General features: G+C 45.9%; 2 protein-coding genes across 2 annotated transcripts in view; one reads left to right on the top strand and one right to left on the bottom strand.

Moving 5' to 3' along the window:
* Positions 1–24334, top strand: part of LOC144606059 (2'-5'-oligoadenylate synthase 3-like) — a 69603-nt gene that overhangs the window by 28218 nt on the left and 17051 nt on the right. The window contains exons 12-19 of the mRNA XM_078421848.1: positions 10192–10269; positions 12308–12635; positions 14946–15240; positions 17959–18134; positions 19256–19506; positions 20301–20433; positions 21294–21794; positions 23005–23075. Coding sequence (XP_078277974.1) covers positions 10192–10269; positions 12308–12635; positions 14946–15240; positions 17959–18134; positions 19256–19506; positions 20301–20433; positions 21294–21794; positions 23005–23075 — 1833 coding nt within the window. The remainder of the gene's footprint in view (positions 1–10191; positions 10270–12307; positions 12636–14945; positions 15241–17958; positions 18135–19255; positions 19507–20300; positions 20434–21293; positions 21795–23004; positions 23076–24334) is intronic.
* LOC144606096 (uncharacterized) lies at positions 503–4371 on the bottom strand. The gene is made up of 2 exons (XM_078421902.1): positions 4157–4371; positions 503–1963 (listed from the first exon to the last, which is right to left on the bottom strand). The coding sequence occupies exon 2, from the start codon at positions 1949–1951 to the stop codon at positions 1484–1486; it is 468 nt and encodes a 155-aa protein (XP_078278028.1). The 5' UTR covers positions 1952–1963; positions 4157–4371; the 3' UTR covers positions 503–1483.

Raw genomic sequence — 24334 nt, 5'->3', positions numbered from 1 at the left:
CCACCTGCTCAGTCTGCAACCTATTGGCCAGAACATTGAGTTTTCCAATTCCGGGTCACCCACACTCCGTTGTCCTTCCTCCCACTCCGCACCCTCACCCAGCTTCATGCCCCCTCCCACGAGATTCCCTTTGTCTTGTCACCCACTCTCTATCTCCTCCCCACACTTCCATCTGCCCACCATCACTCCTTATCTAATTCCACATACCACCTTCCTTGCCTATTATATTCCCACATCCTCACCCTCTTGCGTCTCCACGTCTCCTTTTCAGCCTCTGCCTCATCCTTCTCTTCCCCTCACCCTACGCGGCTCTCAACTCTACCTATCACCCACCGGCCGCCCGCTCCCAACTCCACCTTCACCCCTCTCTCCCACCTGACTCCATCTGTCCATCGTATACCTCCACACCTGGTTCCGCCAATTGCCTACCTGCCCCGACCCAACTTATGACCCTGCAAATGGGTGGAGTGACAAAAGCACAAGTGTTCATACAAATATATATTTATTAATATGAAATTCTTTAGTTGCACAGTAGATTGAATATTACATCAACAGTACATTGCAAGGCATTTAGAACATGAAGACTTTAATTTTGAAGCAATGATTTGCAGAGTGTGTGGAAGCATTTCTCAGCATGGTGACGGTTGTTCTATGTTTTATAGGTGATTTTGTTCCTGCGTGCTGAAATATTTCACATTATAGATTGGTGGATAGATCAGCTATCCTTTGGCCTCTGAGTGAGAAGCCAATTTGGTTCGTGATCTCATAGGAATCAGATTCTATCTGGACCACAACGGTTTACAGAACAGACCTATGAACCAAAGTCAGAAGAATGGTCTTGACTCGAAACGTCACCCATTCTTTCTCTCCAGAGATGCTGCCTGTCCCGCTGAGTTACTCCAGCATTTTGTGTTTATAAAAAGGCACAAAGTTGGATATGAAAGAATGTGTCAGATTTAAACAGATTGCAATTTTTCCAAGCTGAGAAGGCAGGAAAGTGGCCAACTGATCCAACCTTTTTGGCTTTATTAATCCGAGATGATCACTCAACTGCGGCTATTAAGAGCGGCACAGCGGTGCAGCAGTAGAGTTGCTGCCTTACAGCACCAGAGACCCGGGTTTGTTCCGGACTGCGGGTGCTGTCTGTATGGGTTTTCCCCTGGTGCTCCGGTTTCCTCCCACATTACAAAGACATACAGGTTTGTGGGTTAATTAATTGGCTTCAGTAAAATTGTAAATTGTCCCTAGTGTGTGTAGGATAGCGTTAGCATGCAGGGATTGTTGGTCAGCACACTCAGTAGGCTGAAGGGCCTATTTCCGCGCTGTAACTCTAGACAAAACCTAATGATAGGCAGCATGAAGAAGCAAAGTGAACAATATCAAACATTGAACAAATCGACCCATCTCATTTAAATCAAGCATTAGAAAATAGGAATGCAATGAAAATATAATTAAGTTTTAATTTAGTTCAGTCGAGCGCGAATTAACCACCGCGTAGACGGAACGTGAGGTGGATTTTGGAGTGAGTCTTGATGTTGTAATCGGAGAGCAACCGGCCATCTTGCAGTTCCATGCTCCCAAATACCAGGCGCTGTTGTTCGGGCGTGGCCCCTTCCTGCCGTTGTACTTTATTTCTAAACTCCCGCACGGACTCAGAAGGCAGCACGTCGTAGGTCGTGGTTTTCCCCTTTTCGTTGACGAGGAATATCTGCATGCATTCCTCCTTCCTGATCAGCAGCATGATTGTGGGGTCGGGGGGGAGGTTGTAGTCACACAGCCGGCTGTCGTCCCGAAGCTCCACCTGCTGCCCGTTTTGCACCATCAGGCGCTGTTGGAATCTAGGCACCTGAGTTGCTTGGTGTATTTTCTCCTTGAGAACCGACACCTGGATGGAAGGGTCGACATCCAGTTGCAAAGAGTCGCCAGTCAAAAACTTCAACTGGAGTCTCATCTTGCCAAATCACTGTGGAGAAATGAGAAGAGTTTAGAATCCTTTATATCACTTGGAACCAACAACTCTGCATTAATGCAATCACTTGTTAAATCCACACAGTAACTTAGTTTCGTTTATTGTCCCGTGTACTGGATATTTCACATTACTGGAGTACACGTGATAATAAACTACTTATTACAACGTCCTTTTTACTTTGAGGTGGGAGGAATTATTTCTCCTGTTGAACCTCGGTTAACTTCTTACTAAATCCTTCACAAACGTTTTGGGCCCAAAGGCATTGATGCAATCTTAAAGAAAGCACATCAATGCCTTTACTGCATAGTGACACAGCGGTAGAGTTGCTGCCTTCATGTCAGAGACCCAGGTTCGATCCCGACTACGGGTGATGTTTGTACAGAGTTTGTACATTCTCCCAGTGACCTGCATGGGTTTTCTCCAGGTGCTCCGGTTTCCCGCCATAATACAAAGACGTACTGGGTTGTAGGTTAATTGTGAATTGTCCCTGGTGTGTTGGGTAAGATAGTGTGCAGGGATCGCTGGTCGCCGCAGACTCGGTGCGCTGAAGGGCCTGTTCCTGCAGTGTATCTTTAAACTGAAACTAAGATTGGAGAGACTCAGTATGTTGATGAATACCTTCTTGCACGTCTGGAAGTAGGGGTGTGGGGTAGGGAAGAGCTGAAGGTGAGAAAAGACCAGGAGAAATCAGGACCGGCAACAAATGGCCTCAGACAGGATGGTAGGCCCGTTGTTGGCTAGGGAAGATGTGATCTCAAGACGGATACATGGTGGTGAACTGTGAACAGGTTAAACAACTAGGGTGGATGAAAGGGGGAGGGGAATGTGTAAGTCACCTGAAATTTAGAGAATTCCACATTCATACAAAACACTATGCACTATTGACTCTAATTTGATATTTTTGCACAGAAGTTTAATTCAGTCTTTCAATTCCACGATATTAGAAACATCAGCACCCCGTTCTGGCTTTTTCCCCATATCCCTTGATTCCCTTAGTCCCACGAGCTAAATCTAACTCTCTCTTGAACACATCCAGTGAATTGGCCTCCACTGCCTTCGGTGGCAGAGAATTCCCCAGATTCACAACTGTCTGGGTGAGACACCAAGGGCGGCTGAGCTGCAATACTGGGCTTCTGACAGACGAGGTCCCCCGTGAGCTAGGTTTCGTTTAACGCTGCGATTTCGCTGCTTCTCGGGAAACGAGAGCAGGCTTTCATAAGAGTCAAGAATGTTTTATTGTCAAATGTCCCAGATCAAACAATGACATTTTTTCTTGCAGCAGCACAACAGGACTCTGTGAACAATGTAATAAACAAGAACAAGTTAATTGTGTGTGTGTGTTTATATATATATATACACACACACACATAAAAACAAAAACCAATAATAGTAAATCCATGGCAATAAAAAAACAAACTGCTGGAGGAATTCGGCTGGTCAGGCAGCATCTATGAAGGCAGAAGGATGGTCCCAAGCCCGAGAAGTCAACTTCCACAGATGCTGCCCCGCCCGCTGAGTTACTCCAGCACTTTGTGTCTATCTGCGATGTAAACCAGCGTCTGTAGATCTTTGTTTCTACATTCGAGCCCCTCCAGCAGTCTGCTCTTTGCTCTGGTCTGCGGTCTAGGTGGACAATTTTATATCTCCGCGCCAATCCTCCGCACGTCCGCGGAGAAAGTGTAAATCAGCGGGTCGGGCAGCATCTCTCGAGAAAAGGAATAAATAGGTGAGGTTTCGGGTCGAGACCCTTCTTCAGGCTGGTAATGATTATTCAATGCGCTATTCCAGGGAGATAACGGTCTCCATTGAAGTGGCGCAAACAGGTGTCACAAAACCCATGAACAGAAGAATGTGGGAAGACAAGCAGAGGGAGGCCATTCGGGCCGCTTCACTATCGGGGATATCACGGCTGATGATTTATTTAACCCGCAGATGGACTCAACATGCTGGAGTATCTCAGCGGTACACGCAGCATCTCTCTCTGGAGAGAGGGGATGGGTGAGATTTCGGGTCGTAACCCACCCTTCTTCCTCCACCGCCCTATACTAACCCAGTATCACTTGATCCCAATATTTACCTGCTAAATCTTCACCTCAGCTGGTAACGACATTCCCCACCCGATTCGCAGAATGGTAGTCATTTACTTTTAAATTGCGAATTTGCCAGTGTTCAAAACTTTGAACTTACCAATTGAAGCCGCACAATCCCAGTCGGGAGCGCAAGAAGTCGATGAGAATCTGATTGCAGAATATTCTGTCTCTTTTCCTGAGCGAATTTGCTCCGCGCCGTCTCTCAGCTCCGCTCTGGGCAAACTCCTCAACCCACTTTGCTCCGCTGGGACACAGGCTTCGATGCACACACCTCTCTCAGCGTCTAGCAAATCCTCTCCGCCCCCTCTGGCCGCTTCCCCTTGGCTTTATCTTCTCTTCCAGTTTCTAAACGTCAGCGCCACTGCCCCTCCCTCCGTGCTCACTGGTTGTGTTGTTCAACAAGCGTCATCTCAGCTGCAGTTTCGTTTCTGGAAAGTTAGCCAGTCTCGGTGATACCCCTATTTCACTTTCGGATTCGTTTCTGATGCCTGAATCCGAAATACAATAACAACAGCACAGGGAATTGAAGATGACACGTCAGCTATTGACTCACCATGCTGCATGCATTTCTTTGATTCCCTTTGTTGCAATGTAACTGATTAAAAATAACATGAAAATTACCGCTCTTTGGATCTGTGGGAAGGCACTGCAGATGCTGGTTTCAACCGAAGATAGCCACAAAAAGCTAGGGTGACTCAGCAGGTCTCACGACATCTTTGGAGATAGGTGACGTTTCGGGTCGAGACCCTTCTTCAGACACTGTATTAAGGTTTCAACTGATTGAGATGCTTTAAGGACCAGAACTTCCAAGGGTCCCAGGGGATTTGGAGTGAAAATGACACCCATCATGTATCAGGCTTTGTCCTGCCCCTCCTTAACGTCACCTATCTCCTATTGAAGACTTCACCTATCTCCTATTTAAGACTTCAATCCCCTCGTCCAAATCATTAAAATACAACGTGAAGGGTAACGGCCCCAGCACCGACCCCTGCGGAACTCCGCTAGTCACTGGCAGAAACCAGAAAAAGCCCCCTTTATTGCCACTCATTGTCTTCTGCCATCCAGCCAACATGCTGTCCATGCTAGTATCTGCCCTTTGATACCGTGGGCTCTCATTTTCCTTTTCACAGCTTAATCTGTGGCAACTTATCAAAGGCTTTCTGAAAATCTTAAGTAAACAACATCTACTGACTCTCCTTTGTCTGTCCTGCTATTTACTCCTTCAAAGAATTCCAGCAAATTTGTCAAGCAAGACCTCCCCTTCACAAAGCTATGCTGACTTTGGCCTATTTTATTGTGAACTTCTAAGTACTCCGTATCTGCATCCTTTATAATGGACTCTAGAATCTTACCCACCACCGAAGTCAGACGAACCAGCCTATGGTTCCCACTATTCTGGCTTGCTTCCCTTCTTGTGCAGTGGGGTAATACTGGCAATTTCCCAATCATTTGGGACCACTCCTGACTAGTGATTCTTGAAATGTCGCTGTCAATGCCTCCACAATCTCTCCAGCCACCTCTTACAGAACCCTAGGATGCATTCCATCTGGTCCAGGTGACTTATCCACCTTCAGCCCTTTCAGCTTCCAAAGCACCTTCTACCTAGTAATAGCCACTCCACTAACTTCCCACCCCCTGTCTCTCTTGAATTTCAGGCACATTGCTGGTGTCTTCCACTGCGAAGACTGATGCAAAAAAGTTATTCAACTCCTCTGCCATTTCTTTATTCCCCATTATCACTTCTCCTGCATCATTCTCCAGCGGTCCAAATGTCCACTCTTGCCTCTTTCTTGCTCTTTATATAACTGAAGAAACTCTTGCTATCCTTTTTATATTATGTTCCAACTTTTTTTCCACCCTACAACAATCAGTCTGAAAAAGGGCCCAGCCCCGAAATGTCGTCTGTCCGTTCTCTCCGCTGGTGCTGCCCGACCCGCTGAGTCCCACCAGCATCCTTGTGTTTTGAACACTTTCCCACAGCTGCCCAAACTCCTTGCCCCTCACCCCCAGCCAGAGTAACTCAGCAGGATGGGCAACATCTCTGCAGAGAAGAAATGGGTGACGTTTTGGGTCGGGACCCATCTTCAGATTGAGTGTCAGGGGAGAGGGAGTCTAGAGATATGGAAGGGAGGTGTGAAAACGACAGATCAAAGCAGAGGCGAGTAAGGAAATGTTGAATGGTTCATTGTTAGCTGAGGGTAAGGGGGCAATGTGACGTACAATCAGTAATATTTAATCAGCAGGACAGTGGAACTAGTCGGAGAACCACGATGGGAGAGGGACGGAGAGAGAGGGATAGCAAGGGTTACTTGAAGTTAGAGAAATCAATATTCATACCGCTGGGTTGGAAGATGCCCAAGCGAAATATGAGGTGCTTTATTTTAGTTTAGTTTAGAGATTCAGCACGGAAACAGGGCCTTCGGCCCACCGGATCCGCGCCGACCAGCGATCCCCACATATTAACACTACCCTACACACACTAGGGACAATTTTATTTTACATTTACCAAGCCAATTTACCTACATGCCTTTACGTCTTTGGAGTGTTGGAGGAAACCGAAGATCTTGGAGAAAACCCACGCAGTCACGGGAAAAACGTACAAACTCCGTACAGACAGCACCCGTAGTCGGGATCAAACGCAGGTCTCTGGTGCTGCAAGCGCTGTAAGGCAGCAACTCTACCGCTGCACCACTGTGCTGCCCTCCTCCAGTGCTGTTCCTCCAATTTACATTGGGCCTCACTCTGACAGTGGAGGAGGCCCAGGACAGAAAGGCCCAGGACCAAAATGCTGCCTGGATTAGCGGAGTATTAGCTAGAAGAAGAGGTTGGATAAGCATGGATTGTTTTCTGTGGAATGTTGGTCAGTGTGGGCAAGTTGGGCCAAAGAGCCTGTATCCATGCTGTAAGACCCTATGACTCTATGTACGTGCTAGGTACAGGACAGATAGTCCAAGATGTTTAGGAAGGAACTGCAGATGCTGGTTTACATCAAAGATAGACATAAAATGCTGGAGTAACACAGCAGGTCAGGCAGCATCTCTGGATGAAAGGAATAGGTGACATTTCGGGAAGAAGGGTCTCGATAGCGGTAAAGTTGTTGCCTTTCAGCGTCAGAGATCCAAGTTCGATCCTGAATATGGGTGCTTGTCTGTACGGAGTTTGTATGTTCTCCCCGTGACCTGCATGGGTTTTCTCCATGATCTTCGGTTTCCTCTCACTCTCAAAAGATGTACAGATTTGTACATTAATTGGCTTGGTGTAAATGTAAAATTGTTCCTAGTGTGTGTATGATAGTGTTAATGTGCAGGGATCGCTGGTCAGCAGGGTTGCCAACTGTCCCGTATTAGCCGGGACATCCCGTATATTGGGCTAAATTGGTTTGTCCCGTACCGGACCGCCCTTGTCCCGTATTAGGCCCGGGGGGGTCGCTGTAGCCCTGAATACTGTATGCCCGGAAACTGTAGGCCCGGACACTATAGTTCCAGACACTGTAGGCCCAGGGGCCGCTGTAGGCCAAACAGTGTAGGCACGGAAGGCCCGGGTGCCGCCTAACGGAGGTTGCGTAGCAACCCGCCTCCCGGCCCGGGCGGCCGCCATTGGTGGAGCGGGAGCACATGGCCGCTGGTTGGGTGAAGTCACCTTTTGTCCCTGTAGCCTGGGAATGGATGTCAAGTATCCCGACAGGCTTTGGGAGGATGTTACCAGCTAGAGACAGACAGAGCGAAAAGCTGGAGCCAGGAGACAAGGGAGCACAGTGAAAACGGTCACATCATTGACATCTGGTGGGAGCAGAAGGTACCTTCACGGCCAGGCAGTACGGCCTTGAGAAGATAAGGTGCCTGGAACGGACATATTGCAAAATAACTCTATAATGAGAAGGAGGTTTGAACAAGCAACATAAATAAGAACTCCCGAGCCTGATAAGGAATGAAGATGTGTTTTGTTTATTCAGCCCTTGGAGGAGTGACAGCTTGAAATGATTGACTGTAAAGCCATGAGAGCCTTGGGTTAGAACAAAGGCTTCCCTTCGAAGATGGAAGGAAAATTAGTGTAAAAGAAGGGCGGTTCGAGACTTCAGCAGCGACAACCCAGGAACAACCATCGCAACGGTAGCGCAGCGGTAGAGTTGCTGCTTTACAGCGAATGCAGCGCCGGAGACTCAGGTTCGATCCTGACTACGGGTGCTGCACTGTAAGGAGTTTGTACGTTCTCCCCGTGACCTGCGTGGGTTTTCTCCGAGATCTTCGGTTTCCTCCCACACTCCAAAGATGTACAGGTATGTAGGTTAATTGGCTGGGTAAATGTAAAAATTGTCCCTAGTGGGTGTAGGATAGTGTTAATGTACGGGGATCACTGGGCGGCACGGACTTGGAGGGCCGAAAAGGCCTGTTTCCGGCTGTAGATATATGATATGATATGATAAGAAGAAGGGACCCTGAGTTCAAAGCTCAGAGAAGATTACCCCCTACCAACAGCGTGAATCTGGCCAATTCATTCATACGGGTAATATCTGACTCCAAGTCATGAGTTTTGTGATTTAGTTTAAGAAGTGATAAGCTGAAATAATAAGTGTAAGAAAATAACTGCAGATGCTGGTACAAATCGAAGGTATTTATTCACAAAATGCTGGAGTAACTCAGCAGGTCGGGCAGCATCTCAGGAGAGAAGGAATGGCATTTTATCGGGATACATCACAGCTTGGTTTGGGAAAAGCTCCATCCAAGACCGCAAGAAATTGCAGAGAATTGTGGACGCAGCCCAGACCATCACACAAACCAACATCCCTTCCACTGACTCCATCTACACCTCACACACGTCACCCATTCCTTCTCTCCTGAGATGCTGCCTGACCTGCTGAGTTACTCCAGCATTTTGTGAATAATAAGCTGAAACAATAAAGTAAATGAGAAGTTATTAGAAGTCAATTGTTTGCATGCATGTTTAAGTTACTCGAGTGTTAACAAAGATTAAGTTGTACCAAACCTTGGTTTAGAGTCTTTTGTTCGACACGTCAGACGATACCCTATAGAAGTAATAGGGTCAACATCCCTTATTTGGGAGTGAGAAAGTTGGCAACCCTACTGGTCAGTGCGGAATCAGTGGGGCTTAGGGCCTGCTTCCGTGCTGTATCTCTAAACTAAACTAAACCAAACTAAACAATCCCGAGCTTGGCTTTTCTCCTTTCTGATTCTACCTGCAGGTTCCCATTCACCTGCCAAGCCAGTTAATACTCCCCCAGTAATACGGCCCCAAGCCTCCCACCTCTTTGGCATGCCTAGTGCGGAGCAAAGTACAGGTTTTGTGGCTTACAAACAATGACCAGCACTTGATCAGAGCTGGCTAGCTTTGCCTAAGACCATTGATCAGTCCCCTAGTTCCCAAATGCACCCCTTCAACCTCACTATCTCCAAATGTTAGAAGATGATCTTCCTAATCCCCCAGCAGCAGATGGTGAGGTTTTAATGATAGAATCAATAGTTAGAGGTTTCTGTGGTGTAGTTGTTACCACATTCGCCTAACACGCAAAAAGGTTCCTAGTTCGAAACCAGGCAGAGACATTCTCGGGGGCAGGGTGCACGGTGGCGCAGCGGTACAGTTGCTGCCAAAGACCCAGGTTCGATTCTGACTACGGGTGCTGTCTGCATGGTATTTGTACATTCTCGCTGTGACCACATGGGTTTTCTCCGGGTGCTCAGTTTTCTTCCCATACTCCAAAGACGTGCAGGTTTTCTTGGTTAATTGGCTTCTGTAAATTGTCCCCAGTGTGTTGGATAGTGGTCAACAAGGTGACCAGTGGTCAGCTCGGACTTGGTGGGCCGAAGGGCCTGCTTCCACACTGCATCGTTTCAGTCTAAAGCAAAACATTTAAAGGAATGCCATAGACAATGAACTGCATTAAATGAAAAACGAACAGGAATATTATTCATGTCACTGCACTGTGTTTAACTGTTAGTTTCTGAATGAACTGTTGCGATTATTTCTAAATCGGGTTTGACATTGTTTCACTAAAAGACAAAAATTGTTACCTATCCATGTTCTCCATGTATCTCTAAAGTCTAAAAGGCTTCCATGTCTGCAATGTGATCTCTCAGGACACTGCACTCACAACTGTAGAGCTGTATTATTGTGCAGCGGTGAATCCCTGATGCGAGCATCGCACCAAGACAGTGTCAATGGGAGCTTTGGGGACTTTGGTGCCACACTTGCAGAGTGAGCAGGGTCTTCAGCTGCCCTTTCTTGTTCCCGTACCAGCACAGTGGCGCAGCGGTAGAGTTGCTGCCTTACAGCGTCAGAGACCCGGGTTTGATCCTGACTATGGGAGTTGTCTGTACGGAGTTTGTACGTTCTTCGAGAGACCTGCGTGGGTTTCTCCAGGATCTCCGGTTTCCTCCCACACTTGGAAGACATACAGGTTTGTAGGTTGATTGGCTTGGCATAATTGTAAATTGTCCCTGGTGTGTGTAGGGTAGTGTGAGTGTGCGGGGATCGCTGGTCGGCGCAGACTCAGTGGGCCGATGGGCCGGTTTCTGTGCTATAACTCTAAACTAAAAATAAACTAAAGCTGAATAGGCAAGGTTGGATATGGACCAAATGCGGGCAAATGGGACTATCTTAAATGGGGCATTTTGTTGGCATAGACGAGTAGGGTGGGAGGGCCTGATTCCATGCTGTTTGTATTTATGATACTCTAGTGATGAGAATGGTACAAAGTGGACACCAAATCAGAGTGGTAAGATGGAGCAGGTAAGCAGTGGGTTTCAAGTTTAGACGCCTGTGCGAAGCCACGTATGACTTTTTATTTAGTTTAGTTTAGTTTAATTTAGTTTAGTATGGTTTTAGTTTAGAGATATAGCGTGGAAACAGGCCCTTCGGCCCACCGACTCCATGCCGACCAGCACTCACCCAAACACTAATTCTATCCTACACACTAGGGACGATTGAGCCACTGAGTTACTCCGGCACTTTTTTGCTCCAGCATCTGCAGTTTCTTATATCTGCACATTACTGAAGATCCCGGAAGGGGTGTAAATGAAAGGGAAACGCTATAATTACAGATAGAATTGACCAGCATCAGTGGGTCATGAGTTACTAGAATCAAGAGACACAAGGAACTGCAGATGCTGGAATCTTGAGCAAAATACAAAGTGCTGGGGGAACTAAGCACCTGTCAGGCAGCATCTGTGGAGAAAAGGAATACGTGACGTTTTCAGTCAAGACCCTTCTGCAGACCAAGAGTCAGGGGAGGGGGAAACGAGAGATACAGAAGGCACGTAGAACAAATGAATGAAAGATATGCAAAAACCTACGATGGTCCGTTGTTGGCTGCGAGAAAGGGGAACCTGGAGACCCCATCTGAACAAAGATCCCCGCCCGAAATGCCAGCTATTCATGATCTCCAGATTCTACCTTAGAGTCATAGAGTGATACAGCGTGGAAACAGACCCTTTGGCCCAACTCCCCCACACCAGCCAAAATGTCCCTTTGCCTTTTGCCCTTTGGCTGCACTTTTCACCCACAATCCTCATCTTTCGACACCCTGTGCGTAGGGGAGAGGGGAGGGCCGAGGATGTCCTGGTTGGGTTGCTCCTGGGCCTGGCCAAGCTGGCCATCCGCGACTCACGGTGTCAGGCGGAAGAGGGCCCTGGGGTTGCATCCGCGCCCAGGTGGTGTTGGAGAGGGACTGCGCGCTGTCCACAGGCACCCTGGAAGAGATCCGGGACCGCTGGGCACCGTGGGGGGTTGAATGCATCCTTGACAAGGAGTGTAACATAGTTGTATAGTAGTTTATTTAGTATATTTGTTTGTCTTGTATTATGGTGGTGGGTTCTGTTTTGTTTTAATTGTAAAATAATGTTTTAATTGTAAATATTATTTTTAATAATTGAATTTTTTTTTAATATAAAAAAAACCATGTCCCCGTTACACTTGTCACCTCACTTAGCCTGAGCTTTATTCCAGTACTTTGTGGTGTTTTTTATTTGTTTAAGGTCAGTACCATTCTTCAGTCTGATTGTGGAAAGGGGAAGGAGGGGGGGGGGGGGGGGGGGGGGAGAAATCGAAATTCACAGCAACGAGTAAATGAAACCGAAAGTCTGTGGTTTTCCACAAACACGGGAAGATGACGTGCTGCAGTTTGCAGTGGTGGACCATTAGCTGAAACTGAACGCCCAGATCAGGGGCGCGTCTAACACTGTGATGCACTGAGATATGTTTATCTTTACGTGTATATTTTTGGAGTCTTTTGAAGGAGGGGCCAGCGACTGCAATATAAGGAGGTCGGTGCCGGAGAGATACTTGACATCTTATCGAGAGTTCATTTTTGGAGCATCAGCGACTTCAGAACCCACGGCGCCCGAGTTGAAGCCAGAAGCTGCTGCCTGCGAGAAACAACCATGGACAACGGCGAAACCCTGTACCGCACAGATGCGAGGAACCTGGACGACTTCATTAAAATAAACTTGGAGCCGAGCGGGTTTACTGTCGGCATGAAGGAAGCCGTGCACAGAATCTGCCAGTTTTTAAAGAACCAATGTTTCATGAATCAACCCAACATTAATGTGATCAGAGCCGTGAAGGTGAGTCGCTTAGATTTTAACCGCTGCTGACCAACAATTAATTGATTATTTTCAAATTATTATTAATTTGTGAATAGGGGTGTTTTATTGACGCCGGTTGGTACATCCTTACAAAAATGTGGAGGATTTGGTAGAGACTGCTCTGGTGGTATTTTGTGGGCATGGGGAACTGCAGATGCTGGTTTACAAAACAAAAAGACACAAAGTGCTGGAGTAACTCTGATCCGTTTCCTAGCGAAAGAGTCACAAGATTCAGGAGTAGAATTAGGCCATTCGGCCCATCATGGCTGATCTATCTTTCCCTCTCAACCCCATTGTCCCGACTTCTCCCTGTAACCTCTGACACCCTTCAATGTCGGGAGAATTGATGAAGTTAGATAAAATAGTTTAGAAAATTAGCAAAGTAGATACAATTGGAATCTTCCCGTCCTCTGACATAACTGTTTAAATAGCTAAACCAGCTCCGACCTTTACAAACAAACAAAGTGGTGGAATAACTCATCGGGTCAGGCAGCATCTCTGGAGGACACGGATAGGCGATGTTTCAGGTCGGGACCCATCTTGAGACTGGAGATAAGGTTCTCAGTACCTGCCCTATCTACGTCTCTCGTAATTGTATATTACAATTATGAGATCAGATCTCCCCCTCAATCTCCAACAGTGCAGAGAAAACAATCCACGTGTACCTCCCACAAACAGACACAGAGTACAGGGGTAACTCAGTGGGTCAGTCAGTGTCTAAAGAAGGGTCTCGACCCGAAACGTCACCTATTCCTTTTCTCCAGAAGTGCCGCCTGACCTGCTGAGTGACTCCAGCATTTTGTGTCTAACCTGAGTCAAGTTTCAGCCTGGAGCCTGTCCGTTTAAACATCCTACCCACCGTGTGGATCAACCCAGCGGTATGAACGTTGCATTCTCCAATTAGAAGTGACTGTTACTAACACGCCCTTCCCTCCACCCTTGCCCTCTTCCTCCCTCCACAACAGTTCCATAGTTCACCCCATGGTATTCTTGAGATCACACCTTCTCTCGCCAACACTGGGCCTGCCAGGGCCACACTGCTTAAGGCCACCATTTAATAATATTTAATTGTCAGATGGTGCAGTGAAATGCTTGATTTGCATACAACCCAGTGAAAGCGTGCAGCAGACCACAGCCAGACAGTACACAAGTATCGCCTCGCCCCTGGCAAAATTACAAAAGACTGGCGGACGTTCCTATATCTACTGCCTCCACCACCTGGCCGCCCCTTCGTTCTCGGCACCTCACCAACATGTTAAAATGGACTGCAATCATCTAGACAGGGTGCAGCTTTCTGCAAAGGGTTCCCGCTCCTCTTCACGTCCTGGAAAGTCTGCATTTGTCGGCGGCACAGTGATGCAGCTGACAGAGCTGCTGCCTCATAGGAATCTGAAACTCCATGCATGAGGGACTGCACGTTTATAGCCCAACAGCGGTGGTTGGTGCAGTATCAACAAGACAAGACATAGCGCCAGAGACCCATGTTCGATCTTGACCTTGGGTGCTGTCTGTGCGGAGTTTGCACGTTCTCCCTGCAACCACCCGGGTTTCCTCCGATTGCTCCGGTTTCATCCCACATCTCAAAGATGTGCGGGTTTTGTAGGTTAATCATCCTCTTTAAGTTGCCACTAGTGTGTTGGAAGTGGAGGGAGCAAGTGGGATAACATAGAACTAGTATGAACGATGGTCGACATGGAATCGGTGGGCCGAAGGGCCTGTTGTCCATGCGTTATCTTTAAACCAAACTGAAATAAGAAGGCATATGTGTACCTCCTGTGAGGACCAGGCTGGATGGTGATGCCAATCATCGCCTTTGATGCAAAGTATTTTTACTTGGGGAAATTTTGAGGAGTGATTGTTGAACTGCTCTCAAGATTTTCTGGAAAAGAACAAAATTCATAGGGAAAGTAGTAGAGAAAAATTCCACCGTTGATAATTCTGTTCCCAAAGCATCCTTTTGCATACCATTCATTGATTTATTCTATGTACCTTTCCATATCTCTTGATTCCCTCTCCCCTGACTCTCAGTCCGAAGAAGGGTCTCGACCCGAAACGTCACCTGTCCATTTTCTGCACAGATGCTAAGTTACCCGCTAAGTTACTCCAGCTTTTTGTGTCTTGTCTTTGGTGTAAACCAGCATCTGCAGTTCCTTCCTACAGAACGATAAAACAATTCTGAATTATGATGAAGATTGAAAGGAATCACATTTTTTGTATCATCTACCCAGAATGTGTAAGTTTGCAAATATTTTTTAAAATATGATTTATTTTCCTTTCTTTTTTTGTCAGGGTGGATCGTCAGGGAAAGGAACAGCTTTAAGAAATAGTTCAGATGCAGATCTTGTCATTTTCCTCAGTTGCTTCAAAAGTTTCAAGAATCAGAGAGACAACAGGCATAACGTTCTGGACGAAATTCAGAAAATGCTGGAAAAGTGCTCCAAAAGTCTTGCATATGAGATTCATGATATCAAAATCACGATAAGTCAAAGCGAGATCCCACCCAAATCTTTGAGCTTCATATTGCAATCGACAAAGAGTTCAGCGAGGGTGGAATTTGATGTTCTGCCAACCTATGACGCATTAAGTAAGAAAATTTATAGCAATCTCATGTGACATAGAATTAAAAGTATTATTACACAGAGTCATGCAGCATGGAAACAGGCCCTTCAGCCCAACTGGCTCACACTGACCAAGATGACCCTCGTCCCGCCAACCTGCATTTGGCCCATATCCCTCTAAACTTTTGCTATCCATGTACTTGTCCAAATATCTTTCAACTAATGTGATAGTGCCTGCCTCAATGATCCCCTCTGGCAGCTCTTGCATCTTAAATGTAAATTTAAATCTTCTGTCAGCCTTCATTGTTCATCTTGAAAGATGGGAAGAGTGAAGCTGGCTTGATTTGGTCCAACCAATGACCCATTGTTAGTTAAGCTGTTGCTGGTGTTCAGTTCCTTGGCATCTGGAATTAACTTTTGATTGGAAGACTTTACAAAATGATATATTTTTTCTTTCCAGGCAGAATGATTTGCACAGCTGGTAGAGCTGCTGCTTCATAGTGCCAGAGACCCGGGTGCAATCCTGACCTCGGGTGCTATCGGTATGGAGTTTGCACGTTCTCCCTGGACCACGTGCGGTTTTCCCGGGTGTTCTGCTTTCCTCCCGCATCTCAAAAATGTGCATGTTTATAGGTTAATTGGCCTCTGTAGTTGCTCCTAGTTTGTAGGGAGTGACTGAGAAAGTGGGATAACATAGAACCATTGTGAACGGCATAGACTCGGTGGGCCGAAGGTCCTTGTTCCATGCAGTATCTTTAAACTAAACTAGGTGACAATTAGGAGGTATTCTCCTTGCATCTAATGACCACAGAAGGTTCATCTTCCAGAGGAAATCTCAGGCTGCAAGCAGAAGTCAATTATCTCCGATATGCCATCTCTCTCCACTGAGACACTGAGCTGATGCTATGGCTGAATCCACACTGACCGAAATCTGCCACCCCCTTCCTCTGCTTTGCTCATAATTCTCATAATTTGATAGTTCTCATAGTTCTCATAATTTGATGCATCAACATGAACTGATTCATGTTTAACATGAATTAGATTATCCTATCATTCACCATAAAAAGCCTACTGATTGGTTGCACCACAGCTTGGTTTGGGAACAGCTCTGCCCAAGACCACAATAAACTGCAGGGAGTTGTAGATGTAGCCTATTCCACCACGAAGGCCAGAGACACCACCATTGACTTCATCTACACCTCATGCTGTCTCAGAAGAACAGCTGACATCATCGAAGACTGGAACCACCCCGGTCATTCCAACTTCCTGCTCCTGTCGGGCAAATAGGTGCCGAAGCTTGAAAGCGTGCAGCGCCAGACTCCACAACGGCTTCATCCCTCTCTGTTATCAGGCTTCCAAACGGCTCTTCCGAAAGCTGGGGTGGTGTCCGATTCACCTCTACCCCTTTATGGACTTTGGAGAACTAATGGGCCACAACGTGGAAAACTGGAATACTGAGAGTGGGAGCAGCACTAGAGTTGCTGCCTTACAACGCCAGAGACCCAGGTTCGATCCTGACCACAGGTGCTGTCTGTATGGAGTTTGTACGTTCTCCCGCGTGGGTTTTCCACGGGAGCTCCGGTTTCCTCTCATATTCCAAAGACGTACAGGTTTGTAGGCCATTTGGCTTGGTAAAATTGTAAATTGTCCTTAGTGTTAATAGGATAGTGTTAGTGTGCAGGGATTGTTGGTCGGTGTGGACTCGGTGGGCCAAAAGGCCTGTTTCTGTACTGTATCTCAAAACTAAACTATGTTCTGAACTCTATCTTCCTCTTTGCTCCATCTATTTTACATGAGTTTGACTTGATTGTACTTTTATATATTACTGATTAAACCTACATCTAGATCATTGCTAACTGGCAGTGAACAAATACCCTTCAAAACCATGGATGGAGAAGTTAGAGGGCAGCTGGTTTTACCATCAGAACCTTTGTGTGACATCCATGTGTAAAACCGACTTAGTCAGCAACTTGGGTTAAATTTACAGATAACCTCTTGGAACGTTGCTTGGCAACTTTCCAAAGGCAAAATACTACCCTGAGTCTGATTAAAATGCAACACAGTAGGGGTTATAGGGAGAAGGCAGGAGAATGGGTTAGGAGTGAGAGATAGATCAGCCATGATTAAATGACGGAATAGACTTGATGGGCCAAATGGCCTAATTCTGCTCCTATTACTTACGATCTTTTAAAAAATAATAATTTTATTTAAATTTTAACAAAACAAATACATGTATGAACTCATAGTACGCGATGGTACCTACATTATAAATTCAATTATACATTTTAAATTCGATTATACCTGTATTGTTCTGTATTATCTCCCCACCCACAACCCCCCTCCCCCCACCCCCCAGTTAGAAAAAAGAGGAAAAAGGAGAAGAAAAAGATAAAGAAAAATAATAAAATAAAAAATAAAAAAAGGAAAGAAAGAAGAAAACCTGGAGACAAGAAGGAAACACTTCCGGCTAATTTCTTATTAAATTCTTTTTAGGGGTATCAAAACAATCCTAAAATTAAATATTTCCAATTCTTAATCCTAGTTTTAAAGTGAATGGGTTCCCTTACGATCTTATGATTAAATGACGGAGTAGACTTGATGGGCCAAATGGCCTACTTCTGCTCCTATTACTTACGATCTTATGACTGTACATGGCCTGCTTCGTCTTGGATGAGTTCATTGGACAGTTTTTGTTAAACAATTGTCTTTTGACCATCTCCCGTTAATCATTGAATTTCTTCCAGCACCACAGCACAACTACAGTGCAGCGCATCTCGAATTAATCAATTTTGTAAATGGAAATGCGATCAAGGATGGAGAATTCTCCCCCTGCTTCACTGAACTTCAGAGAGAATTTGTGAAACGGCAACCGCCAAAAGTTAAAGACTTGATTCGCCTGCTGAAATATTGGTACAAGGAGGTGAGTGACGTGAGAACAGGATCATTGTTAATCACTGACACCACGGGAGGATAGAGTCACAGAGTGATACAGCGTGGAAACAGACCTTCGGCCTAACTTGCCCACACTGGCAAACATGTCCCAGCTACAGTCCCACCTGCCTGCGCTTGGTCCACATCCCTCCAAACCTATCCTATCCATGTACCTGTCTAACTGTTTCTTAAACGCTGGGATAGTCCCATTGTCAACTACCTCCTCTGGCAGCTTCTTCCATACACCCAACCACTCTTTGTGTGAAAATGTTACCCCACAGATGCCTATTAAATCTTTTCCCCTTCACCTTGAACCTATGTCCTCTGGTCTTCGATTCCCCTAGTCTGGGCAAGAGATTCTGTGCATCTATTCCTCTCATGATTATATAAACCTCTATAAAATCACCCCTCATCCTCCTGCACTCCAAGGAATAGAGACCCAGCCTACTCAACCTCTGCAGTAGATGTTGGTCCAAAACTAAAATGAGCGCTTGCTTCAATGTCTCAGTTTCCACCTTCTTAGGCACTTGCATTTTGGTGAGAGGGGCATTGTTTGAAGGACATTTGCGCGGCATTTTTTTTTACACTGCCGGGGGTGGTGGTGGAGCCAAATACAATTGACCGATTCTTTATCAGTAAGTGTGTGAGGGGTTATGGGGCGAAGGCAGGAGAATGGGGTTGAGAGGGAAAAATAGATCAGCCATAATTGAATGGCAGAGTAGACCTGATGGGCCGAATGGCCTAATTCTGCCCCGAGAGGGGGTAGTTGAGGCAGGGACTATTATACCATTTAAGAAACATTTAGATAGGTAGATGGGTATGACAGGTGTAGAGGGATATGAATCAAACGCAGGCAGGTGGGACTGGGGCAGATGGGACATATTGGCCAGTATGGACAAATTGGGTCGAAGGGCCTAGAGTAAGACTGACTCTAGAACTTATGAACCATGGTGACATTTAAGAGACATGGATACGCAGGGAATGGAGGGATAGGATTATGTGCAGTCAGATAAGAATTGGTCTTATCATTATAGCACAGACATTCCAGTGCTGTGCAGTTCCATATTCCATAATATTTGCTTATTATGATTTGTCACTAATTTTCTCCAGCATGTCAAGCCACGGAAATCAGAGTTGACAGGTGGAGCGCGACTCCCAGCAAAATATGCGGTGGAGCTAATGACCATCTATGCCTGGGAACAAGGTAATCATCAGGAGAGATTTGATACTGCCCAAGGGTTCCGTACAGTCCTGGACTTGATCTGCCGCCATCAGGAAGTCTGCATCTACTGGACAGATTACTATGATGTCAAAAATCCAACCTTGGCCGACTTTTTAACCAAGAAGCTCCATGGCAATCGGTAAGACACTGTGGGCTATTCCAATTACAGGTGCTCCTCGACTTACCCGCTCCTCAATCGCCCACAAGCCCCCTTATCCTCCCTCCCTCCCCCCCCCCCCCCCCCCCCCCCATCTCTCCCTTTCCTTCCCTAGGAGATAGATTTAAACTTTATAATGTGAATAACTTAAAAAATATAACACCAATTTCAATTAAACTTCTTCCATTACCACCAAAGGGATGACGGTGAGTAAGGTAGGCCTAAAATTGTCGCGCTATCGTGTACCGTTTTGGCTGTAGTTCCGGAACAAACAAACGAGGGTTTTAGTATATAGATGTCTAGAGATACAGCATGGAAACAGGCCCTTAGGCCACCTGGTCGACACTGACCATCAATTCCCTTTTTCACACTAGTTCTGTTATCCCACTTTCACATCCACTCCCTGCACATTTGCGGCAATATTTTATAGAGGCCAATTAACCGACATCCCGCACGACTTAGGAAAGTGGGTGGAAACCAGAGCACCCGGAGGAAACCCACGTGGTCACAGAGAGAGTGTGCAAAGTCCCCTCAGGCAGCATCCGAGGTCAGGATGGAACCTGGGTTACTGGCGCTGTGAGGCAGCAGCACTACCAGCTGCGCCACCGTGCCGTCCTTAATTGAAATACAAATTTCTGCACAGAATCACGAGATAATCCTATGTCATTACAGGATTGATATGCAATAATAACAAATACCATGGCATTCACTGTCATTTTGTCAGCAAACGCCGGCTCAAAGTTAAGTGTTGTTATTTAATTGGTTTTATTTTTCAGAGCATTAATTCTTGACCCAGCCGATCCAACTGGAAACGTGGCTTCATCAGATGGTTGGAATGTGATGCAGAATGAAGCCAGGAAATGTCTAAGAATGCCTTGTGTCAATAACGTCCAAGCTTGGGATGTCCAGGTAAAATGGTTTAAAGGAATGATGGTGTTTTGCTGAGGGGGTGATGAGATACCTTTATACTTCACCACTGCCACACTGTAAGGACCAGACCTCCCACCATTGACTCCACCTGCACTTTGCCCTTCCTCGGAAAAGCAGTCAACGTAATGAAAGACTTGTCCCACCCCGGTCATTCCTTCTTCTCCCTGTTCCCCTCAGGCAGAAGATACAGAAGGTTGAAAGCGCGCACCACCACACTCACGAGCAGATTCTTCCCCTCTGTTATCAGGCTTGTGGACAGTCCTCCCATAAGCTAGCGTACTCTCCCCACCTCCACCCCATTGTAGACTGTCTATGGTCTTTGCCGGAGGAGGAGTTGAGGCAGGTACGATCACAACATTTAAAAGACATTTGGAGAATTGAATGGATAGGAAAGGTTTAGAGGAATATGGGCCAAACACAGGCAGGTGGGACTAGCGTAGATGGGGCATTTTGGTCGGCATGGACAAGTTGGGCTGAAGGGCCTATTTCCATGCTGTATGACTCTATGACTATATTCAATGGTCTGGGCTTTTAATGAATGGTGATTTGAGGCCACATCCATTACCATTGTTCCCTGATCAATCCAGGCGGAAAGGTGCCGTTTAGTTTGGCTCCTATTCTGTGCATCTACCCAATCTATTCCTCTCATGATTTTGTGCACGTCTGCAAGATCTCCCCTCATCCTCCTAGCGCTCCAAAGAATAAATCTCGTGTTCAAAGTGCACCCGATGACCCCTAAAAGAATGGGTGTCCACCATCTCACTCTCTTGTTATGTGTCTTGTGCAAAATGACAAGGAACTACATTTTATTTATTGCCATGTTTGCTTGTGATCCACAGCCAGTGAAGACATTTGAAATCACTGTGACCAGCCTGGATGGTAAATCGTTACAACTAAAGGCCAACATTTATTACAAGGTCTCTGAAGTCAAACGCAACATTCAGCAAGAATGGACCATTCCAGTCTCCCAGCAACGCCTGACATTCAATGGCACCATTTTGGATGATGGCAAAACCTTGTTGGATTTCAGCATCTTCTTTGATGCAACGATCCAGCTACTCACGCTAAACACAATGGATATATTGGTCAATTACAATGGGCGTAATCTGACAATTCAGGTTTCACCAAACGACAAGGTTTCAAGTTTAAAAAATAAAATTGAATCTCGGGAGCACCTCCAACCAAGTCAGTACTACTTGACCTTTCAATCTCAGCCACTTGAAGATGAAAAGACGCTGAAAGATTACAGCATTAAGCAGCTTTCTACCATCTATGTCAACCTGCGACTGCGTGGTGGCAATGAACTCCAATGTTCCAGTGCAGAGGGTCACAGTTACACAGTCTGAAAATCAATAGCAATGCGAAAGACTTTTAATTAAGTTATCATTGAGAGCAATTATCTGGGTTGAATTGGAATTAACAATCACGGGCGATAGACAAGCGCCGGGCGCTGCTTTTGACAGGCACATGTTCTGTACTGTGTTCTTTCTACTGGAACAAATGGAACTGGGGTGCTTCAGCATGTTCATCCCACATGAGGGGCAGCAGATAAGGTTGTTGGGGCTTTGAAAATTTGTCGGTGACAGATAAGTGGGGACACTCGTGTACTGCCTAGGTTGTGTGCAAAACAAAGCATTTCACTGTACCTAGGTACCCTGCCCTAGATAGGTACTTGTGGCCATCAAGTATCATTCATCCATTCACTCATTCATGCAGTCCCCGTGCACATTCCCCACATCCCTCAGACCTAAACAAACATGCTCAATAGTCAGCTCTCTATCTGGACAGTTTCAACTCTATTTACAACCCTCACCTTGTGCACACACTTACAATGTTCAAATGACAACGTGGACGCCCACAGCTACTGAATTTCAAACTCTTTGATAATTAATGCCGATTTTTCGGTGGACTGTGCTCTAAGGATCGTAACGGAATTCACATGATTGGACTAAATTATTTTTCTGGATACTTTGAAGATCCTCATGAGTACAATGTAGATGGTGGCAGTAACAAGGAACTGCAGATGCCGGTTTACCAAACAAAGACACCAAATGCTGGTGCAACTCAGCAGGACAGGCAGCATTTCTGAAGAACATGGATAGGTGACGTTTCGTGTCTTGTCCCTTCTTCAGCCTCTTTATACTGCGTATTTTTACGTTGACTTTATACTTTAGAAGACATTAGCCTAGCCCAGCTGCCAGGAAAGTAGCTCTACTTTAATTCAATTAAATGTCAATCTTTGTGAAATTCTGCATGGATAAATAAAAGCTGTAACAATGAAAGATTACTTGGTTCCTTTCTTCAATCGGAGTTCTTATATTCATTTGTGTACTTTTATCTGTTATGACTTACTTGGTGCCGATTACTTGCCCATTAGGATCTGCACTTCCCCTGCAGTAAACATGTAAGGGGGATTCATACATTATGGGAGTTGAGTCAGCTGATCACGTTGGTGGAAGAAGCAGCAAGAGAAGTTGAGAACAGGGAAACCACTGAGATCACATGTATTGAACTGATAATCACCCAACAATCCCTGTGTACGGTCCACAGGGCTGCATTCTGAACATTGCTCCCAGTTGCTTCCAGGCACAATATAGTTGGGGCTGCATGGCGGCGCAGCGGTAGAGTCGCTGCCAGAGACCTGAATTTGATCCTGACTATGGGTGCTGTACGGAGTTTGTACGTTCTCCCCGTGACCGCGTGGGTTTTCTATGGGTGCTCCGGTTTCCTCCCACATTCCAAAGACAGGTGCAGGTTTGTAGGTTCATTGGCTTCTGTAAATTGCCCCTAGTGTGTAAGATGCAAAGGTGGGTTAACAGAGCTAGTATACGGATGATCGTTGGTCGGCGCTGATGCAGTGGGCCGAAGGGCCTGTTTCAACACTGTGTTGCTAGAACTAAACCAAAACCTATAAGGAAGGTGGTAACAGCTGTGACTTGCTTGTATGTATTTCGTATCGAGGTAAATGCTGTTTTACCTTTTGTCACTATCTGAAAATCAGTCCATTTATTGACATTTTGGCATTGTCTATAAGAGCCAACAGTTATTTTTACAACTTTTCCACATCACAGTCAAACCATGTAAAACCATCCATTGCACATTCACACAAGCACAGCCAGGTAGCCAGGTGAACAGCTACTTAGAGACCATGAGAGGTCAAGGGATCTGGAATCCCAAAATCGCTTGGATTAGCTCCCTCATATTGAAGCAGACAGACTGGAGTGGAAAAGGATAACCTCCTCCCCCTTTCCTCCCACGGACAGCTTCTGTCCTGCAAAATTGGTGCTGTGGGCCCCAACTATATTTATTCCCATAAGGACACAAAGCACTGGAATAACTCAGCAGGTCAGGCACCATCTCTGGCGAACATGGATAGGAGATGTTTCGGGTCGAGACTCTTCTGGTCTCATTATTCCCATGGTTTGGGTGTGAACGACCAGATCAACATTGAAGGACTATTCAAGATTGCTCTTGTACTGAGGGGTTTGTAGAACCATCACAGTGGACAGCTGGAAGTCAAAACTATAACATTATTTGAGGCATAGATAGGGTAGACAGTCAAAATCTTTTTTTCCAGGATGAAAATAGGGAAAGATGGAAATCCAGGATGCATTGGTCCTTCTCAGGGTTCATCCTCAGCAACTGTGTAACTAAATAGTCACAGGCTGAGACATTCAGGACTGTCAGATTAGTGGATGATTCAGAGACAAACATTCTGAGCCACAGCCTCAGAATAAAAGGATGTATCTTTACAAAGGAGACGAGGAGGAATCTCTTTAGTCAGAGGGTGGGGAATCTGGAATTCATTGCCAAAGACGACAGTGGAGGCCAAGTCAATGGATATTTTTAAGGTGGAGATTGTCAGATTCTTGAGTAGTAA

Source organism: Rhinoraja longicauda, chromosome 25 (genome assembly GCF_053455715.1).
Source record: "Rhinoraja longicauda isolate Sanriku21f chromosome 25, sRhiLon1.1, whole genome shotgun sequence".
NCBI lineage: Eukaryota > Metazoa > Chordata > Chondrichthyes > Rajiformes > Arhynchobatidae > Rhinoraja > Rhinoraja longicauda.
This window is presented reverse-complemented; position numbering and strand designations above follow the sequence as displayed.

Bases quoted from the DNA above. Each gene is read 5' to 3' on its own strand.
- LOC144606096 (XM_078421902.1), bottom strand. From the start codon at position 1,951: ATGAGACTCCAGTTGAAGTTTTTGACTGGCGACTCTTTGCAACTGGAT.